This window comes from Ostrea edulis, chromosome 6 (genome assembly GCF_947568905.1).
Source record: "Ostrea edulis chromosome 6, xbOstEdul1.1, whole genome shotgun sequence".
Taxonomy (NCBI): domain Eukaryota; kingdom Metazoa; phylum Mollusca; class Bivalvia; order Ostreida; family Ostreidae; genus Ostrea; species Ostrea edulis.
The window spans coordinates 33,933,704-33,956,151 of record NC_079169.1 but is presented as its reverse complement, the minus strand read 5'-3'; the positions used below and the strand labels follow the sequence as shown (position 1 = coordinate 33,956,151).

Here is a 22,448-nt window from a genome sequence, read left to right as displayed (position 1 = left end):
ATTGAATTGATGATAGCATTAACTCTTCAACTGAATTGATGCGCGCTTCAATTGAATTAATGATCTCTTCAAATGAATGAATGATATCAACAATTGAATTGATGCGCGCAACAATGCAATTGAAGAGAGCAATAATTGATATAATGCGCGCATTAAATCAATTGATGAGAGCAATAATTCAATTGATGCGCGCATTAATTCATTTGATGAGAGCAATAATGGATTTAATGCGCGCATTAATTCAATTATTGCTCTCTTCAATTGAATTAATGATATCTTTAATTCATTTGAAGAGAGCAATAATTCTTTTAGAGAGAGCAACTATATATTTAAAGATATCTTCAATTCAACATATCCACAATTGAATTAATGATATCTTTAATTGAATTGTTGCTCTCTTTAAAAGAATTGATGCGCTCATTAATTCCTTATACAAAAGCATTGTAAATGATTTAAAGATATCTTCAATTGAATTAAAGAGATCATCAAATTATTTGTACCGAGCTCTAAATTAATTATTGCGAGCAATATTTCTACTAAATTGATGCTCTCATCAAATGAATTGAAGAGAGCAATAATTGAATTAATGCGCGCATCAAATCTATTATTGCTCTCATTAATTGAATTAATGCGCACATCAATTGAATTGAAGAGAGCAATAATTGAATTAATGCGCGCATTAAATCAATTATTGCTCTAATTAATTCAATTGATGCGCGCATTAATTCAATTGATGAGAGCAATAATTGAATTGAAGCGCGCATTAATTCATTTGATGAGAGCAATAATTGATTTAATGCGCGCATTAATTCAATTAAAGAGAGCAATAATTGAATTGATGATATCTTCAAATAATTGAAGATATCTTCAATTATTTGAGTTTATGTTAATTTGGCGCTCCATACAAAATGACATATTTTGTGAATTTTGAAATTGAGGTTCACAGGTCCCGGTAGTCTCTTGGTTAGGGTGCTCATTTTCTCGCGCGCCTAATCTAACACGTTAACTGTTTCATCACCAACCGCCCAACATAAGACGAGAATTAAGCTCGCGTATTTCATTAGTCACGGTGGGCGCATGAATAAAGAAGCTTTAATTAGTATAAAAAGAAGAAAAAGTGGCACTTCGCCGGAAGCTGTTGTACTATGGACATTCAGTAGATTTTACCGGAGCAGAGTTATTATCGGGAGATTCAGTAGATTTTACCGGAGCAGAGTTATTCTCCGAACATTATTAGATTTTACCAGAGCAGTGTTATTATCGGGACATTCAGTAGATCTTACCGGAGCAGAGTTGTTATCTGGACATTTAGTAGATTTTACCGGAGCAGTGTTGTTATCTGGACATTTAGTAGATTTTACCGGAGCAGAGTTCTTATCGGGACATTCAGTAGATTTTACCGGAGCAGAGTTATTATCGGGACATTAGTAGATTTTACCGGAGCAGTGTTGTTATCTGCACATTTAGTAGGTTTTACCGCAGCAGAGTTGTTATCGGGACATTCAGTAGATTTTACCGGAGCAGAGTTATTATCGGGACATTTAGTAGATTTTACGGGAGCAGAGTTATTATCGGGACATTTAGTAGATTTTACCGGAGCAGAGTTATTATCGGGACATTTAGTAGATTTTACGGGAGCAGAGTTATTATCGGGACATTTAGTAGATTTTACCGGAGCAGAGTTATTATCGGGACATTCAGTAGATTTTACCGGAGCAGAGTTATTATCGGGACATTTAGTAGATTTTACGGGAGCAGAGTTATTATCGGAACATTAGTAGATTTTACCGGAGCAGTGTTGTTATCGGGACATTTAGTAGATTTTACCGGAGCAGAGTTGTTATCGGGACATTCAGTAGATTTTACCGGAGCAGAGTTATTATCGGGACATTCAGTAGATTTTACCGGAGCAGAGTTATTATCGGGACATTTAGTAGATTTTACGGGAGCAGAGTTACCATTTTACCGGAGCAGAGTTATTATCGGGACATTCAGTAGATTTTACCGGAGTAGAATTATACATGTAATATGGGCATTCAGTAGGTTTCACTGGAGCAGAGTTATTTGGACATTCAGTACATTTTACCGGAGCAGAGTTAACGTGTATTATCTGAACATTCGGTAGATTTGATGAGTAGAAGACGAGATCAGCCGTGGATATCCGACAATGAAATAGATATTGATTTTAAAAGAAGGAATTGGTATAGTTCAATTTTTAAAATCTATTAAGTTTTATCAATTTCAGTCGGATGTGGAATAGAAAAGTCTTTGCACTTACCTGTTCTGTTTGAATGAATGATGTCCAACCAATGTGACGTTAGGCAGGTTTGCAATGCGAAAACCTTACTGAATTTGTCATGTTTTGATTTTGATGTGTAATTGATTTTAACAGCATTCTAGTTTGTCATTATAAATAAACATGTCTGGGACATATGGAATTCCTGAAATAATGTGGTACTTCAGCGATATAAAGTACTTTTACTAGTTTAAACTGCATGACTTCATGTATAATCTACTGACTCCACAGGTTTTCAAAGAGGGTGGGGGTAGATCCAGAAATTGTGGTTAGGGGGTGCATGCATATGAGGCAGGGGGTCTGAAGGCCACCTGTGGGTTCGCCCTGGTGGAGGCCCAGGGTCGAAGCCACCGTAAGCTCCTGGATTTTACAAATTTTATAGGGCTTGAAATGCGTCTCCTAAGTAGTTATTTTTTTTAATGTTTTCTGTCATTTTTGATAAAGTGAAATTAATAAAATGACGCAAATTTTAAGGGGTTTTGGGGAAAAATGTAAGTTCTCCCAAAAAAGTAATTCTATAAATCAAAATATTTTGCCATTTATTTCTCCGAGAGTGGAAGAAATTATTGCTTTTTTTTTTATCGTTTACATTTCTTGAAAGAGACCACGATTTACCTTACTTTTGAAAATTTTAGGGGTTGGGGGCGCCGCCCTTAAATCCACCACTAGAGGGGGGTAGGTAAAGTGGAAGTTGGCTTCTAGAAACAAGAGGCCCATGGGCCACATCGCTCACCTGAGTCACCTTGGCCCATATCTGAAGACTTTCCATATATATTTGCATGTAAAACCTTAGTCCCTATTATGGCCCAAACTACCCTTTGCAAACTTGAATCTACACTATGTCAGAAAGCTTTCATATAAATGTCAACTTCTTTGGCCCAATGGTTCTTGAGAAGATTTTTAAAGCTTTTTCCTATATTTGTATGTAAAACTTTGACCCCCCCCCCACTTGTGGCCCCATCCTACCCCCGGGGGCCATGATTTGAACAAACTTGAATCTGCACTATGTCAGAAAGTTTTCATGTAAAACTCAGCTTTTCTGGCTCAGTGGTTCTTGAGAAGAAGATTTTTCCTATATATTTGTATGTAAAACTTTGATCCCCCCTTGTGGCCCCATCCTACCACCGGGGGCCATGATTTGAACAAATTTAAATCTGCAATATGTCAGGAAGCTTTCAGGTAAATTTCAGCTCTTCTGGCCCAGTGGTTCTTGAGAAGAAGATTTTTAAATGACCCCACCCTATTTTTGTGATTATCTCCCCTTCGAAAGGGACATTGCCCTTCATTTTAACAAACTTGAAAGCCCTTCACCCAAGGATGCTTTTGGCCATGTTTGGTTGAAATTGGCCCAGTGGTTCATGAGAAGAAGATGAAAATGTGAAAAGTTTACAGACAGACAGACGGACGCCGGACAAAATGTGATCAGAAAAGCTCACTTGAACCTTTGGTTCAGGTGAGCTAAAAAGGAAAAATACCAAGATGTTTTGCCCATCTTCAAAATCCTAACTAATTCGTGAGGGTTATAGTATTCTACTATGACTGCCTCTTAAAATACAATTCCTCCAAACTTCATTAAAAGCATCATGAAATAAGAAATATGGTCATTGTCTTAAAAAAAAGAGGGGGAGGGAAGAACCCCCCAATTCTACGTGCCTGTACAATTCTTTTTCTCCACATCATTCTGAAGAAACTTTCACATATTTTGTTAGTGTCCACTGTGTGAGGCCATACACATTAAATTTTGACTAGGGTAAAACAATCATCTCTGTCGATCACATGTATCTACTGCATTTTGAAAAATAGTTGAAGTCTTTGTGGTTCCACTAAAATTTGTTTGTACTAAACCTCTTCCAGGAAGTTAGCATGGAAATAAAGGGATGGGCAGGTCTGCAGATTCTATCATTGCTATTCTCAGACACGCAGAGTCCATAAATAAACAAACACTATATATTCCTTCAACACAAACTCTATAAGTAAACAAACACTACATTCCTCCCTCAAAGGTGTCTTCAATCCATAAATCCTCAGGGGTTGTAAGTAAAAGACACATGAATTGGCTGAGGGCAGTGTTTTATTCATATATATTGCAATCAAAAGTACAAAACAGAGTAGATATTTGGCCAAAGAGGGATTTTGTGACATGGCAACATTATATACACACTTGTGCAGTAATATACTGTACTGTTTTTACCATGTTCAGTGTTCTTGCAACTTAGCACGACATTCCATGAGTATTTGTAAAGTCCTTAAAGCATCCTATCTCCATGCTTACATATATACATTTTATTCTGGACAATGAGGTGCTGTGCGATTATACAATATTTCCAAGTGTAGAATTTGACAATGAAGCAACTTAAAAGCAAAAATGAGGTAAAAATGGATCAACCATGCTGTAAATAAAGTAGCCAGACACCAAATTTAAAGAGATAAAACACTTAAAATTACAGTAACTACCGAAGTATTATAGTAACACTAACTACCAACATATTACAATAACTACCAAATAAGTATCAAAATAAAAATTATAGCATATTGATTCAACACTAATCATCTTATCTCATCATAAATATAGACCCTCAATGCTGAGATTTCAAAAGATTTCTAGACCAACAACAAAATATATTTAGTATTCCTGTGTATCTGACAAGAAATGTAATGAGAAACTTGTTAGTATTTATATCCATTATTCATTAATTTCCATCATACATAGTATTTTTATTTTCTATCATCCATCAATATTTATTCGTGTTTATTTATTGAAATCCGAAAAATGATAAAGCAGCACGCAACCCTGTAAAATCAGTGTGTGGTCATTTCAAAATAACTTCCATAATATACCCAGTGCTTCAAAACATGGTGTCAGAATTCACACTAATAACCTTGACCAACCAAATGAATGTTACCTTTATACTAAGTATATCAGTGTATCAAGGGAGGTATGTAAGCTGGTCAGGAAATTAGTTTTCTAAAATGACCGTTTTCTTTCACCTTGAAAATGAATGCTATCCCAGATCTTAATGTGAGATAGAATATGAATAATCATACATGTGTCAAATTTTGTTCATAAGATATTTGGAAATTCCACCTGGGAAATTGAAGTTTTAATATTTTCTTCAAACACTGCAACAAGACCTCATACAAACTATCATGACAATAATGAATTTGACTTAGATTGTGTCATAGTTCTTTGTGCTTCACTGTATCATCACCATATCAGCACAATGAATAAAACAAAAACAATTTCATCCTAAAGTATAAAAAATATAGAGCATGAACAATTTAAGAAGAAAATGTAGAGCATATGAACAATTCAGTGACAAAAATATAGAGCACGAACGATTCAGTGAGAAAAATATAGAGCATGAACAATTCAATAGCACGAACAATACGAGACAAAAAATAACAACTAAAACAAACATTGATTTTTTTGCTTATAACACTCAACAATAAATAATATTCTTTTTTTTTTAATAAATAATATTGATATCATGAAGTTCAAATGATTTGAATAAGTCACTTATCCTAAATTTAATTTGTAATTAAAAATAGATATCAGTGACTACATATATCCCAACATCTATAAATAAATATATACTGGCAAGGCTAATGTAAATGAACAAAGAACAAGAAACTGTGTATATCCATATCCAAATACATGTATTATACTCTTAAGTTCAATTCCACCTCCCTATACTAAAGACTCAACAACTAATAAACCTCCCTATACTAAAGACTCAACAACTATTAAACAATGGAGATAATTATTGCAAACAATTCTGTTAAAACAGTAAAATAAAAACCTGCAATATGCATGTATATTCATTTTTATATACTGAAAAAAAAAAAAACCCCAACAACAACAAAACACAAACAACAGCAAAAAACAACAATCAGTTGGTCTTTTGTTCCATTAGTAGTTCTACAAGTTAAATATTATTCTGTACTTGGCAGTATATAGTACTGTCGCTGTACATAATCATCGCAAAAATTTCATGACACTTCATCTATCCAATCATTGCAATGTAGCAAAATGTTGACATCTACACAATGCAGCAAAATGTTTACATGCATTGATGTGCAAGTGTGATATGAGACTCTGACATTGATCAACAAATATAAAATTGTCAGAATACAGACAGACATTACTGTACACTAAACTTTCAACATTGTAAGCGAACTTTAAGTAATAAAGCTGTCATATTCTTTCAAGTAAACAAGTAAGAGCTTAAAAGAATTTTTAAGTTTTGTTCAGCATGATCAAGATGACATGAAAATTTCCTCACCATTTATTTACTTGAAATCAAGCAATTTCTGGAACATATATGCAATAAGCCACAAACATTTAATTTTGAGAAATTCAAGAAATAAAAGAATGCAGTATTTTGTACCCTTAGAAAGTTTTACCACAATATCACATATATGCTTTTGGACTTACATGTATGTCTTAAAAAAACAACTTGATTAGTGACATCCTGTTCATATATTTGTGCTGTCCTGAGATTTTGGTACTCCTTCAGTAGCTGTAATGCTAGGTACTAAATCAGTACTAACACTTGTCCTGTTGAACACTGTGTGGTTATTGGACATCAGGTCAAAGACCATGCTCTCTTCTGTATGGTCAATGTGGTCATCATGGGAGAGTTGCCGGATGGCTGATATGACAACGATACCTACCAATATCACTATGAATAACACGGTCAATATAAACAGCAAGCGGGCTCTCTTGTTTGGCTCCTCAGAGACCAACACAACATTGCTGTGCAAAGCTGGAATTATATCATCCTGCTTGTCAATGAAAATGGTAATATCTGTTGGTTTGAATTTGTTGATGGAAACATTTCTGGGCAATTTGGAATCCAATGAAGCCTCAGACTTATTGCTGGATGAATCCGCCGATATCAGCTTAGTATCCTCTTCCTTATACAGATGTATATACGGCGACATGTTGGCACTTCTGTCCTGAAGTTCCAAGTTTTTCTGTTTTAATTTCTGACACAACACCGAATATCTCTGGCTGTTACAGTTATCCACTTTTCATGTTGGTAATTTCCTCCACTGCACCATTTTCATCATAACTTGTACACAGCCATAGATCTGTAAACGGAACAAAATTATGTCTATAGCAATTTAAAAAGTAGATCTTTATAATAAATATTGTTTGTATGAGTTGTGAATCTACACTCAAATGTATCCAAGTCTTCCTGAAAATGTTTTCCAACACATGCCCTTCAGACAAGAGTGTTGAACAAAGTAATGGCAATGAAGATAAATACACATGTTTAAAATTTTACATGTCGGTCAGTATGCAAGTTTCACATGCCTGCTTCCAAATTTACCAGGTCCCATGCATCAGACTCTCAGGATTCATGAAAGACTGATATGGTATGAGTTTTAATTAAGATTTTGATGCATGCACAGTTTAGTATCATCCAGGGCTCGAAATTAACATATGCCCGTCAGTCTGTGACTTGTTAAAAGTCTGGCGGACTGACTGACATTTGTTTTAGTCAGTCCGATGGGACTGGTTAATTTTCTAAAGCATCATTTTGGAAAATATAAAGTTTATGAAATTTTATTTACACATTTGGCATGCTTCGATCTGTAGATATATGAAGACGTAATATATAAATCCCACATTTAATTGAACATTGAAATATTGTCCGAGGCATATTGAGCTAAATTTCATTTTAATAACATTAATGAAATATGTTTAATTATTTCTGGAAAACTCTGTTGGACTGGTAAATTTTTCTGCGGACTGGTTGAAATTATACCCTATCAGTCCGGCTGGACTGATGACATAAAAAGTTAGCTTCAAGCCCTGTCATCTATATCCAATCACCAGAATGTACTTTCCAAACACTCCAGATTCCAGTAAAACTTCACACACACAAACTACACATTCTCCATTCCTGTAAATCTGTTGAACTTCACACACACAAACAAACACTCTCTCCAGATTCCGGTAATCAGTCAAACTTCACACACACACAAACTCTCCAGATTCCTGTAAATCAGTCAAACTTCACACACACACAAACTCTCCAGATTCCTGTAAATCATTCAAACTTCACACACACACACAAACTCTCCAGATTCCTGTAAATCAGTCAAACTTCACACACAAACACAGTCTCCAGATTCCTGTAAATCAGTAAAACTTCACACACACAAACAAACACTCTCTCCAGATTCCGGTAATCAGTCAAACTTCACACACACACAAACTCTCCAGATTCCTGTAAATCAGTCAAACTTCACACACACACCAAACACTCTCCAGATTCCTGTAAATCACTAAAACTTCACACATACAGTCCGGTTTCCTACATTGATTAAGGACCTGGGTGATCTCATCACTTAAATTTACCATTGGTACTTAAACCTATCATGTCGTCATGGTCAAAATAAACATCATATAATGCATAATTGGTCATTCAGTTACTACAGAAAGAAAATTTAAAAACTGCTACCGTAGTCCTTTAAGACACTAGACCTTGATCATGAACTCTAGGCATATAATTCAGCAATCCTGTCAAGCCCCCACTAAATTGTTCAGAACAATTTTTCAGTCAGACCTTGAGAAACTTCTCATCTCAAGGCCACCTTCTAATATGTCCACTGAATCTTAATGAACACCAAACATGACTACGGAATTGTTGGATTTTTCCACATCTTGGGAATAAAACCAAATCTGAGGTGTGACAAATCAATTCTAGGAATGTGCAGAAAATGGCAACATGTATCAATATGATACACAGTACACTGTAACAGTAGTCTTCAAACACCACCATCAGAATGCATGAAAGATGCAGCATCAGTATGGTATTGATTTAGTGGGATTTAATGGGAATTCAATGATTCCTCGTTCTCTTGGCATTAGATTCTGACTGCTCTAATAAGATACTTCAGTACCTATCATTATTCATAAACTCACTAACCAACAGCTCTATGTAAAATCTCAAGTACATTGTCTGCCTGTACTTGAAAATGCATGATACATGGGATCCTCATCAAACTAAATGGGGGCTTGCCCAATACATCAGGATCACAAGTTCATTTGATATGAATGAGAGGGCACTTGAACTGTATTTAGACCCCCTTCAAGGACATATTAAAATCACTCAAACTGATAGGTGTTGTTGTATTGTAATCCTAAAACAAGCAGGTTGTTTTGTGTATGACTCATTCATTCCATCTTTAAAAATAGATCTGTTGTAGAGAAGCCTTTTCATTTTGTAGTCATGCACTTGATATGATGTACAAAATACATCAAAGTTACACATACAAGTATAAACCTCTCGGCTTTAATAACTTCACTGACTAAAATATGCATGCATTGCATCATGCATTTACATGGTAAGGCCTTAGTAATCTTAACACAATTTTCTAGGACAAAGCCCAACAAAATGATAAAACATCATACAATAACTGACCCATGCATGAAGATCAAGTGTGAATGCAGTTAAAACAGGTTTATTTAAAAAGAAGGGGAGAAAGGAGCTGGATTATAAATCTATATATCCACAGATGGAGGGGGGGGGGGGGGATCTGGTTCCCTCCCTTTCTTTTCCTGTCCCTCGTCATCCATCCCCCTCCCCCGAAACCTCTACTTTCCTCTCAATCCCAACTCCCTCCCCCGCTCGCCCCCCCCCCCCTCCCTTAGGCTCAAGACTCCTCGCTTTCCCATGACATCCAAACAATCATAATTTAAACATCGAATAAGTGAATACAATACAACTTTTCCAGTACCACCCGGGTTTCCTATGATATCTAAAATTATCCTAGCAGACACACCAGTTAGATCTACATATTAACAGCTGATTAAATTATACAGCTTTATGTGTAATTTAGGATCCGATCAATCCACGTTATACCCAATCTCCCAAAAAATGTATTAACTGTTAACAAATAAAAAAAAAAAAAATTCAACAATGTAACTAAGATATTCCTTTTGCAATCTAAATACTGTCCAGTTCCAGTTGATTTTAGTACGATGACGCAACATTTAATATGCTAATGCACTAAGATACCCGCTCCATTATGTACAGTCACTAAATACACCATTATTTACAACGCAACTTCATGTGATTTATGTGAAGAATAAATTCTAGGCACAAACTTTTTCTTACCGATCTCAAGGTGCAGTCTGGTACAAAATCCTCTCAGCTGATTTGATCTGGTTAGAACTGGATGTCAACAATGACATGTGTTCCATGCGGAAAACACTCGGATCACCTCGGTCGATTCCATATAACGTAGATGTAGGGTACCGGAATCTACCGAAGTTTGCCGAATGAGACGTCACAATGTAAATACGGTATCCACAGGTTTCGTTGCTTCGGTATTTTGTACTGTTTACGACTAGACCAATGCTTGTGTATGTGTATGTGTAATGTGTGAAAGTATAATAATCTGTAATTTTCTTCATTTCTTTAAATTCACCTTGAGTTTGTTAATGGAAAAAGTGCAGCAAAAAGAATTCATTGGCTCAGACTTCTTGTAACATGTGTAATCGTATGTTCATTCGTATAAAATTGATCGATACATTGTTCAAAGTTCACTTTCAGAGCATAAATATTCAGAAAAAAACATTTCACACGCATAAACTTCCATTCAAAGAAAGAAGAATTGAGATTTGAAGTTTGCTCTAGCTGGTGAAATATATTAATCAATAAATCAAAATCTCAGTTAATATATGTAGTAGACACCTCGTGTCTTTATTTTTATTTGGCTTAAACATAACATGTACAATCATATGACTCATTAAATTCAGACATATTGAAAAGTGTCAGGTGACACTTAATATGGAACCGTTTTAAACGAAATAAAAACGCGCAACAATTCAATTATTGCGCGCAATGAAATTGGATTGATATATTGAAATAATTGAAAATATCTTCAAATAATTAAACATATACGATATGATTTATTTATTTCAAATTAGGGCATAACATTCAACATAAATGATATATTAAAATCCCAATACATTATATGACTGAGCTCTAGTACAAATATAATGTTATGTACACAAATATAATTAATGTTCATATATGGACTGAGACATACTCAATACTCATCATGGATAGGAGGGGGTGTCATATGTTGATTACAGCTAGACTCTATTGAAATGGAAATGCGTATGTAGCACACTATATTGTTTTGCTAGTCATATATAATATAATACAAAAGGTAGCAAGAGACGGTGTTATAGGACAAAATTATTTCTCAGGTAGTGAAATATCCACTTCCACCTAGAGTAACATACATACAATACCAACTAACAAAATAAGCACATAGTATATATACTTCACATATCTAAATTAACTATTAAGGCCAATTAATGCGAAACATTCCTATCCAGTATCCACAGACTGTGTCTGTGGATTATAATTACCGTAATTAACCTCATTACATGTATTTTTATGAAAGTAATCAAACAACAAATTATAAAGACTTTCTCATAAAGTCTTGTTTGTGATAGAATGTGTTATATTCATATACTAGTATTTATTTATCTTTTTAGAAATTACAATTAGTTATCGATTGATTCGATATTGAAACTGGTACAGTTTAATTTCTACCTTTTCTGATTGGTTTGATCGATCAGTTTTGTATGGTTTTTCTCTATTAAAATAATGTATACAATGACAATGATTTATTTGCACAAGTACAATAACAATTACTGGCAAAGGCACATATTATAGATTATATCATAGAACAATAATTTTCAAAATACAATCAGTGATTTGAGTGCATGAATATAGCACCAGACAAAATCATACATGTATCATTCATTTATTTTTATATTTTGTCCCTGGTATTGAGTATCCCCCCCCCCCCCTCAGAATAAGGAATAGTTCAGAACTTATCACGAACCCGGTATTACAGATAGTGCATTTTACATTTTTCATTTATATAAGTGGATTAAAAGGTCCTCTTACAATGTAGCCCATCCGTCTACAGCCGGTAAACAGTCCCCACTGTGGGTTCAGGGTCGACCGCAATGGCAAAATTGACAGCCAGGAAGCGTATATATTCATATTGGTTTTTTTCTCTGATTAGATATGAGTGTTAGGCGTCTATGAAGAAGAGTATGTATGAAACTTTTTTCGACATTTTAAGTATAAAAATGGAACAGAGACAAATATTACATCGTGTCTAATGGGTCTTTTCAGCAATTTATGCTGAACAATATTTTAGGTCACTGTAGCGTTTAAAATGAAGAAAATCGTATAGGCTGTTTATAATACTCATGATTGACTAAGACGTTTAATCATGGCGTCTGGATCAAATGGTCCACAAAATGCGACAGAAGCTCCAGAGGAAGATGCCGCCGAACTACAGTTTCCAAAGGGTAATAATTATAGGTCTTTGAAAAAGTTAAATGTGCTTCCTTTATGATAGCTTGAAAACTTAGTCAATGGATACCCGATTTTTCAATAAATGAAATCTAAGTCAGATCACAGAGGCTTGCACCACAGGATTTAGTCTGAAATATCTGACGTTTTCTTGGCACTGTAAATAACAAAATCAGAAAAAAGCCAGGAAAACGTCAGCTATTTCGGACTACACAGGATCAGGAGTCGGAAGTTTTATCTACGTTCGCGAAGTTCAGAGGTTGTTGTTTACATTATAGACTTTTACAGGTAATATGTCTTACGGCGTGACCGTGTTTGAGGGCGAAGCAAAAAGTATTGGCATTAGTATCTAGATCCATAACAGGGCAAAAAATGTCCCGAAGTTGGCACCTAACATGTGAGGACAAAGCTCAATCAAAGTATTCTAACTTTAGACATTTTTGATCCGCCTATTCATTAAACGCGGGAAACTCTATGCAACTGATGTAAACATTGCATTGTGACGTCATATTCAGGGTGTCAGGAGAACTTGTACCCAGGAGAACCCGTACCAAGGAGAACTTGTACCCAGAAATTTGGGTACGAGTTCTCCTGGAGAAGTTATACCCAGGTACGAGTTCTCCAAGAGAAGTCATACCCATCAATATCTGGGTACGAGTTCTCCTGGAGAAAAACTTTGTCATTTTATCAAATAGAAATGTGGGTATAAGTTCTTCTAAAGAAAAACTTGTCAATTGTATTATAAAAATCTAGGTACGAGTTCTCCCGGAGAAAAAACAGTTATTTTATTGGATAAATCTGGGTATGAGTTCTCCTGCAGAAAAAACTTTGTCATTTCTGTCATAAAAATCTGGGTACGAGTTTTCTCGGAGAAAAAAACCAGTCAATTTATCTGATAAATCTGGGTACGAGTTCTCCTACAGAAAAAACTTTGTCATTTCTGTCATAAAAATCTGGGTACGAGTTCTCCTGGTTAACTTTGTCATTTTGACATATAAATCGGGGTACGAGTTTTCCACCATGTGCCGGAGAATAGAGGTATACTATAAAAATACAATGTTGCAAGTTTAAAATTGGTGTTTAATTGCCATAATTATACTAATTATTGTCTCAAGCCAAACGGTAATTCAAATGAAAAACAAAACAGCAAACAAGTATGATCATTGTATTTACTTTTTTTTTTTATTCAATTGAAAGGCATGTTCATAGCATATTATGTATAATGTATGAAATCCTCGATTTTTTCAAGGAGATGTTGTACCCAGATTCCAATACCTAAAATGGTAATGAGATAAACTCGTATCAAAATTTTGATTACTATATAATGACAAACTTTTTCTCCAGGAGAACTCTTACCAGAATTTATATAACAATAAAGGCATAGTTTTTCTCCAATGAGAATCCATTTAATAAAATAATTTAAAGTTTTTTTTCTCCTGGAGAACTCGTACCTAGATTTTCATAACAATTTTTTTTCTCCAGGAGAACTCGTACCCAGATTTATCAGATAAAATGACAAAGTTTTTTCTCCGGGAGAACTCGTACCTAGATTTTCATAACATTTTTTTTTCTCCAGGAGAACTCGTACCCAGATTTATCAGATAAAATGACGAGTTCTCCTGGGTACGAGTTCTCCAGAAGTCATATTCAGCGTTGCTGTGTAGCAAATTCACAAATATAGGAGACATGGTAAAATTGCGTTAATGGAGGGGTGATTATATTTGATTAAGAATAAAAGATTTACATTCTTTTATGAATTTTATATAACATCTCAGAATGACGTGAACTTGGGTACACGAGATTCAAAATGGAGAAATACATGTCCATGCGCTATTATTCGAATCGACGCCATTGGGACCAAAATTTTCAAGTTCCATAGGTATGGTTTAATTTTTCATTAGTTTTCTATATTTTCCTTTTTAACATGTATATATGATTATATGTGTTACCTATAGGAAAAGCTTCGCTCTCACGGCCCTTTGGGCTGTGAGAGGGCTTTGCAGGGTTCAAAATTAACTCATGTCCGTAAGTCCGAGACTAGTAAAAAAACGTGTCGGACTAGTGAACTCTCTATAGCACTAGTCCGTACGGACTAGTGAAAATCCAGAAATCAATCTTGAATTGGTAAAGATTTTTAGCAAGATTTGTCTGAGTCTCTTAGATGTTTGAACTTATGGTTGATTACCTGCATGGTCAAGTGTTTGCATGACTACGACAGCCTGATCTTCCTAACACATGGAGTGTGTTCGAGACCACCGTTCTTCGAACGTGCACAAATTGTCAAATTCCTGTCGATTCCAAACGCCGAGTACACATCACGAGAACTTGTTCTAGGTGCAAGAATTGCAAGTAGTGTGGTCTGAGAACATGCACGTTTGTTTCTCGACATTCGTGACTCTTAACACAGTAGTTCATAACATTATAGCTCATGACTTGGTCAATCGAGTGAATTTTTTTTTACTTTATTGATAAAATTTCGAACTCCTGTGACTCTAAGATCTGAGCACCAAAACAACAGGAACGTCGATCTCGAACACACTTATGGACATTTATAAAAGGATTAACTCGGAGGTTAATATTGTATGCTTCTGAAGATCTTGAATGCGAAATAAAATATGGTGGTCTCTTTTTCTTCTGTAGGTGTCAGAAATTGAATTGTTTGCAACTGTGATGTGTTTGATTTGATTAAATACTATTGAATAAAATGAAGATCATTTTATTATATACTGGACGGACTAGTGAAATGTTTTGCTGACTAGTGAACATCAACAGTTACTAGTCCGTACGGACTAGTGCTTGAAAAAGTTAATTTCGAACCCTGCTTTGTCCTCTAAAATTGCCGACTCCTATGCTTGCACCTGGGATTTAAAAAAAAAAAGTACTACAGGTGTGTATAATACTATTTTAGGAGAACTCAGTTCTAGTATTGAACTCATCTTGTGACAGGTTAGGAAGGAACACTTCCCCTATAGCGAGATATTCTCTCTAAAACGCGATTATCCCTCTTTAACAAGAAAGTAAACATTACCATAAACAGGTGTTTTGATGTCTTTATTGAAATATTGGCAAATCAACATTGCTGCGTAAGAGGGAAGCAGTCTGAAATCCAATGCACATCGTGAGTGTTTTTGTTTTGATTTATATATTTGCAGAAGTATCAAACATTAAAGCACTTTTTCTTCTTTTCATGTGAAACACGAAGAGATGTACTCCACAGGTGTTTTGCTCGATTGTATGGGATATATTTACTCTCGCTAGAGAGGGATAATCACTTTTTCACAAGAATATCTCGCAGTAGCCTAGGGGAAGGGTTTTCAACCAGTTTGAGTGTTTTAATACTCTGACCAAGGTAAAAACAGTTTGCTTCCCCATTAAAATCATGTACATGCACATATTGCACCTGTTATAGGGACATCAGGTCTCCGAGCCTTTGATCTAATTTAGCTCTGAAATTTTCTAAGGACTGGGTTGAAGTGGTATTAGGCTTCCTACATCATAACTTCAATATCAGTTCAACATCTGTTAAAGAGAACGCCTACAAATCATTAGCAAGATGCCTGGTTGAGTATGCTTCATCAGTTTGGGATTCATATATCATCAAAAAGACATCCACAGACTTGACATGGCGCAAAGAAGAGCAGCCCGTTATGTCAGCAACAGATACGAAAACAGATCTAATGTGGATAGTATGATGGAACATCTCGACTGGACACCACTAGAACATCATTGTAGACATGCCAGACTCACCACACTACAAATTCGTAAATAATGAAATTGTTATTGACAAGAGTGATAGACTTATACCATCTTTGTGCAAGACAAGGCATTCTCACCATCTTGTTGTCCAACTTCCATCAAGCATCCATTTTGCATCAAGCATCCATCTTCCACTCTCTCAAAGGCAGAATAATCAACCAGATGATTGTGGCCATTATCAGGCAGAACCAGAATATCCTCTGGTAAGGCATTCTAGTCCCACATGGATCTGGGACAAAAAGAATTGTCAAAGATATCTTTATCGGTTCTCTACTGCCAGATTTTGTGTCCACCGTGCATTCTGGTATCTCCAGGGGTGTAAAATTAATTGAGTACTTGCTGTCCAGCTTTATTAAGTTCCTCTGTATTTTTAAGCACATCACCAGTCTGCTTTTAGTATCTCGTGCTTAGAGGGAATCCCACTTCAACCTGTCTAGCAGTGCTGCTACACTAACAGGATTATGACTTCTGTAATCACTTTAGACAAATTTGGCAGCTTCCTGTTGTACTGCCTTTAGGTCCTTAATGTGGGTCGCATGGTAAGGATCCTACATAGTAGACTGAATATTCTAATCCTGGTCTTACCAATGTGCATTAGGTATTGGTCTCGACTTGCTACAAACAGTGTATAATGTATATTATGTTTATATATTATAGTGTTCAATTTTTTAGATAGATCCTTTCAATGTTTACTTTGTTTTTGTAGAATTTGAAAATGCAGAAACCCTTTTAGTATCAGAGGTGCAGATGCTGTTGGAACACAGGCAAGTGGTTAAAATAATTTGATATTCAGCTGTCAAAAATGAAATAACAATTTAAATGTTTAGCTGTCAAAGATTAATAAAGATTTCCCAGTTTATGGCAACTTTGTTTAAAGATTGATATTCAAATTTTTAGCCGAGTTGCATAGCAAATCTCTGCTTTTAAATTGGCGAAGGATGGGCATCCAGTCAGGGGAGGGGGGGGGGGGGGGGCAACGTCCACAATTAGCTTGTCCGGTCTCTAACTTTCATACTACTTGGGGTATCTTTGTGAGACTTACATAACATAAGGTCAAGGTCTCTTTTTCACTATATACTGTAGATTTGAGCTTGCCTCTAACTTTTACACATGTACTTGCTGGTGCATGTTTATCAGACTTCAAATCCTGATGACATTCTAGATTCATGTTGCCTTTGAAATCCAAAGTTCAAGGTCATTATCACACTAAATACCTATTGCGGCCATTCAAAGCTTCATACTTATAAACTATATTAAATATGTGCATGTTTTTATTTCGTGAATGCAAGCTTGCATAATTTTCCAAACTGCAACTCGGCCATACGCATCTTTGATGCATTTTAGCGATTTTTCATGATATTGATTATAAATTTGTATTTATTCTTGTTCTCTTAACCATAGCGTGCACTTCATTTAACGTCAAAAGAGTGTATAATTGTATCTATTTGGTACGTAAGTGTGGGTGTTGTTTTTTTTTACATTGTTTAAACTGGATGTAACACGTTGTAGAAAGACCCAGAATGAGAGTGCAGAGGAGGAACAGGAGCTGTCTGAGGTTTTCATGAAAACACTGAACTATACCAGTCGTTTCTCAAAATTCAAAAACAGAGAGACCATATCTGCTATCAGAAGGTGGGAAGATGATCTCATTCTATAGAATATAAAGAATTCAGGCACTAGTTATTCAATAGGTTATACGTAGCAAGATTAAGCATTTCACTAGTCTGTCCAGTGTGTCATATAAAATGATCCCTTAAATTTATTCATTAATCAAACCAACACTTCACAGTAGCGAACAATTAAGATTTTGACGTTTACAATAGAAAAAGACAACCATACTTTATTTTGCTTTCATGATCTTCATAGCATACAGTAGAGTTACTCATGTAATAACCCCTTTTATAAACATCCATGTTTTTGGAAGGTCAGCATGTCACTGTCACGCAAACACTTATTATAACCATGCAGGTAATCGACCATAAGTTCAAACATCTAAGAGATTCAGACAAATATACTAAAATCTTAACCAATATTCATGATTGATATCCGGATTTTCACTAGATGTGAAACATTAGTGATGCTCTTGATAATAATTGTAAAGTCATTCTCTGGAAAATGTGAAAATTTAGTGTAGTCATATTTTTATATCTATAGTTCAATGCATTTGCAAACAGTACCATCAAGTTGAACAGTTACTTCTGCACATGTAGCTTGATGTATTGATATACATGTAGGTACATACAATGCACTAAACTTTCTAAATTCTATTTTATCATGTTTACGTGGGCTAAAATTAAGATTGTAAAGCTAATAATGTATCAGAGTGAAATTGACATTCCCAGTGTAAAAAAGTTTAGTGCACACATTTATTAAAATACAGTAATTGAAATTTATCTAATCAATAAAATACCATTTCGTGTACAATGATTCATGCTCATTCATTGTTTTATTCAAAGATGTTCATACAGATTATTGTTTTGCCACAGACTAGAATGCCACTCTGTCACTGGATAAAATGTGTCATGTGATTGTTGTCTAAATTTCTATAGATACACTGTAGCAAGTAGCAAAATTTAGATGGTGACATGGCATTTGAAACATCTTTTTAATTGTTTTTCTTTCTTATACGTATAAAACGTATTAATACTGAAAAAAAACAAAACAATTCTTAGGTTTGTTACCAACTATCAACAACTTCACCTCACCTTCCATGGACATGTAGGCAGTCGGTAACAAACCTTATGAGTAATAATAGTAACTGTTGATGTCACATGACATGATTGTTATTTCAGTTTTCTGTACCTATTAAAGAATGCAATTTTCTTCACAGTGTATTAATGCAGAAGAAATTACACAAATTTGAGTTGGCAGCCCTGGCAAACTTGTGTCCAGACAACGCTGAGGAGGCCAAGTCATTGATTCCCAGGTGAGCCAGTGTACATAATGCATCATGTTTAATGAGTCACACACGTGTACTGTCATCGCACTAAGAAATCAGCAACTTGCATTAAAGATGATGCATTATGCAAATTTTTAATCATATAATTAATTCTATCATTTATCATGTAAAAAAATTTGGGTTGCCTTCCCTTTTAATGTCTTGTGGGACAAGTCATGTGTGCTAATAGATTATTTATGCTAGAATACATCATAAACTGAACTAGCAACTGTATAGTGCAATTCAAAATAGCATTATAACAGACATTGTCCCAAGCCACACCTATTGTCTCTGTTTACACTACTATGAGGTAAGATAGGTACTACCGGACTCAGTAACCATGGCTCGCGACGATGTATTACAGACTGCATCAGATGCATACAGTACCATATATTACTCTTGTGTAAGAAAAATACTGACTTTCACATTATTGATATTGGTAATTTTGCGGATTGCTATAAAGTAATCAATGTCTTTTGATTTTTGACACTCAGTCTGGAGGGAAGATTTGAAGATGAAGAACTTCAACAGTTACTTGAAGATATCAAAACCAAGAGAAGCTTCCAGTACTGAGAGTACGAAGATAACTGACGACATGGGGGCGGACAAGGCAGGACCTTCAGGGAAAGACAGCAAGACAATTAAATTATCATGTGATTCACATGTGTATATTTAAAGATATCTCAATGTGTCAGACATCTGTCCAAGTCACCGATCACATGTGTATATTTAAAGATATCTCAATGTGACATCTTCCCCAGTCACTGAGACTAATATTGGATGAAGCATCAAGTATGTACAAGGACATTGTATTTTAGTACATCATAATGGAAAATTTGGCAGATTTCTGGGGAAATGGACAATATTACTAATCAAGTAATGAGTTCTTTATTTTTATGACCATGAATGTTGAATTTTTTGGGGGTCTTTTATCTTTCATTCCAGTTCAGTCACAGTTTTTGTAGTTATCATTTGTGTTTATTCATGATCATTAAAAACATGCTAATTTAGTTTCAACTTTGTTTTATAAAACCTGTCACCTGTGCTCGTTTGACCTATTTCTATGGAGACGTCAAGTATGTTTTATATCAAAATGGTAGGAAAATTTATTTTTATTTGAATTTTTCCCTTTGAAATGTACACACGTTATAAACATGATAAAATATTGTATTGATCAATAATGAAATTTTACAAATTTATATATTCATCTTTCAAGATGAAGATTGGAATACCTGGATTGTAAATTTTACAAACAGATTCACTGATCACTGTAGCCTAGGTTAGGGTGCTTGGGTGTCAACAAAAAAGTCCCAGGTTTGATTCTTGATCTTGATCCAGTGCCAGGTCAAACTTCAGACTTTTAATGTATGTAGGACGGTTCCTTTGCCAAGTACACGCCACTAGAAGTGAAAGGCACTTGTTTTTCGGATATGATCTTAATATTGGAGGTCCCGTGTCACAGTGGGTGTTGGCGCGATAATACATTCTCACTGCTGTGAATTTCAGCAGTAGAAGGAACAATTCTCAAAACATACAAATAAGACATATCAATTGTGAAGAGGATGAAAAAAAAAAATTCATGAACACTTAAAATGAACATGCTTTATAACATTAAAGCTTAGTTATTGCGATGTGATGTTTATTCCCCTATGAGAGGAAAATAACGAAAATTGTATTGGATATAACACATTGTTTTTCACGGGCCCTGGAGAATGCCTATAACTTTGTTAGCAGAAAATTTGTTTTACTGTATACATAGGAAACTACATCAATTCCAAAATTAAGTCAGATTGTGCTGCATATTTATGTACTTCAGAGTAACAACTCCCCCAGACATCGAAGATTTCTTGTCCCACTTGTCAGCCTTAGGGACAAATGTATTAGGATTACAGTCTACCCATTCATTTATCATGCTGCAGAACTTATTAAGTGAAGGATATTGGATTTGTATTCTGAGTGGGGAGTCTGCATTAATAGGATGTCGTTGCAGATTATACTATAACCTCACAAGGTCTGTTAATTCTACAAGTCGGTGATTAGAAGATCTGCCAAAACAAATTGTGGACATCATCATAAAATTCAGAAATCTGATCTATGCAATGGAGATGTAAATGGAGACACAAGTAACATGATCATTACATTATATACCTGAAGACTGCTAAATAACTGGGCATTTACAATGAAGTGAATCCTGAACTCCTGATCGAATCAAACTTCACCCTAAATACAGAGTTGACAGGTCAGATACTCTGTGAAGGAAGTTTTAGAATATGTTCAATGTTTTTCCTAGACCCACAGGCCTTATTGGTCAGCTGAGTACTAGTGAAAAAGTATCACTACTCCCAAGGGCTATGTAATCTAGAAAAAAAATTCCTGTTCTGAATATCTTAAGCTAAATTCTAATGCTCAGCAACAGTATAAAACAAGATGTGTTCTTAAAACTTCACTGCCCTCAAAAGTGCATACACTGATGAAAGGCTTTAAATAATAGGTGTATTAACATTAAAGGGACATGGACACGATTTGAGCTGAAAATTTTGAATTTTTTTTGTCTGTTGTTGTAAACTTCTCACATTTTCATCTTCTTCTCCAGAACCGCTGGGTCAATTTCAACCAAACTTGGCACAAAGCATCCTTGAGTGAAGGGCTTTGAAGTTTATTCAAATGAAGGGCCATGCCCCCTTCAAAGGAGAGATAATCACAAAAATGCAAAATAAGGGTAGGGTCATTTAAAAATCTTAAGAACCACTGGGCCAGAGGAGCTGACATTTACATGAAAGCTTTCTGACATAGTGCAGATTCAAGTTTGTAAAAATTTACATGCAAATATGTATGGAAAGTCTTCAGATATGGGCAAAGGTGACTCAGGTGAGCGATGTGGCCCATGGGAATCATGTTAATGTTTAGAATGCTTAACTATGGTATTTCTAATGGTCAACAAATTTGAGTGTAAGTTGTCAAGGTACGTGGGAGATACATGTACAGAGCTCACAATTCTTTGTTTTGTAAACTAGGCTCGTGTCAATTTTTGTTTAGGCCAAGTAAAATTAATTAGTAGATTATCATTCAAACTTCACAAAAAAATGGGGCGGGTGGG

The 22,448-nt window shown here is 35.2% G+C and overlaps 2 protein-coding genes and 1 long non-coding RNA gene across 3 annotated transcripts in view; 2 read left to right on the top strand and 1 right to left on the bottom strand.

Moving 5' to 3' along the window:
* The window catches only part of LOC125648042 (40S ribosomal protein S11-like), a 46,770-nt gene extending 30,595 nt beyond the window's left edge, over nt 1-16,175 (bottom strand). Inside the window, exon 1 of the mRNA XM_056139389.1 lies at nt 16,150-16,175. The gene's annotated coding sequence lies outside the window, so the exon portion shown is untranslated. The remainder of the gene's footprint in view (nt 1-16,149) is intronic.
* On the top strand, nt 12,277-20,361 carry LOC125647745 (DNA-directed RNA polymerase II subunit RPB4-like). The gene is made up of 5 exons (XM_048874544.2): nt 12,277-12,653; nt 17,120-17,177; nt 17,923-18,045; nt 19,244-19,339; nt 19,846-20,361. The coding sequence occupies exons 1-5, from the start codon at nt 12,575-12,577 to the stop codon at nt 19,922-19,924; spliced, it is 435 nt and encodes a 144-aa protein (XP_048730501.1). The 5' UTR covers nt 12,277-12,574; the 3' UTR covers nt 19,925-20,361.
* LOC130046730 (uncharacterized) lies at nt 14,598-17,118 on the top strand. The gene is made up of 2 exons (XR_008795718.1): nt 14,598-16,006; nt 16,119-17,118. It is a non-coding gene; the product is annotated as an uncharacterized LOC130046730 (long non-coding RNA).
* Nucleotides 20,362-22,448: the final 2,087 nt, after the last annotated feature.

Bases quoted from the DNA above. Each gene is read 5' to 3' on its own strand.
- LOC125647745 (XM_048874544.2), top strand. From the start codon at position 12,575: ATGGCGTCTGGATCAAATGGTCCACAAAATGCGACAGAAGCTCCAGAG. The intron at 12,654-17,119 runs GTAATAATTATA...TTGTTTTTGTAG, and splicing joins CGAACTACAGTTTCCAAAGG to AATTTGAAAATGCAGAAACC. The intron at 19,340-19,845 runs GTGAGCCAGTGT...TTTGACACTCAG, and splicing joins GCCAAGTCATTGATTCCCAG to TCTGGAGGGAAGATTTGAAG.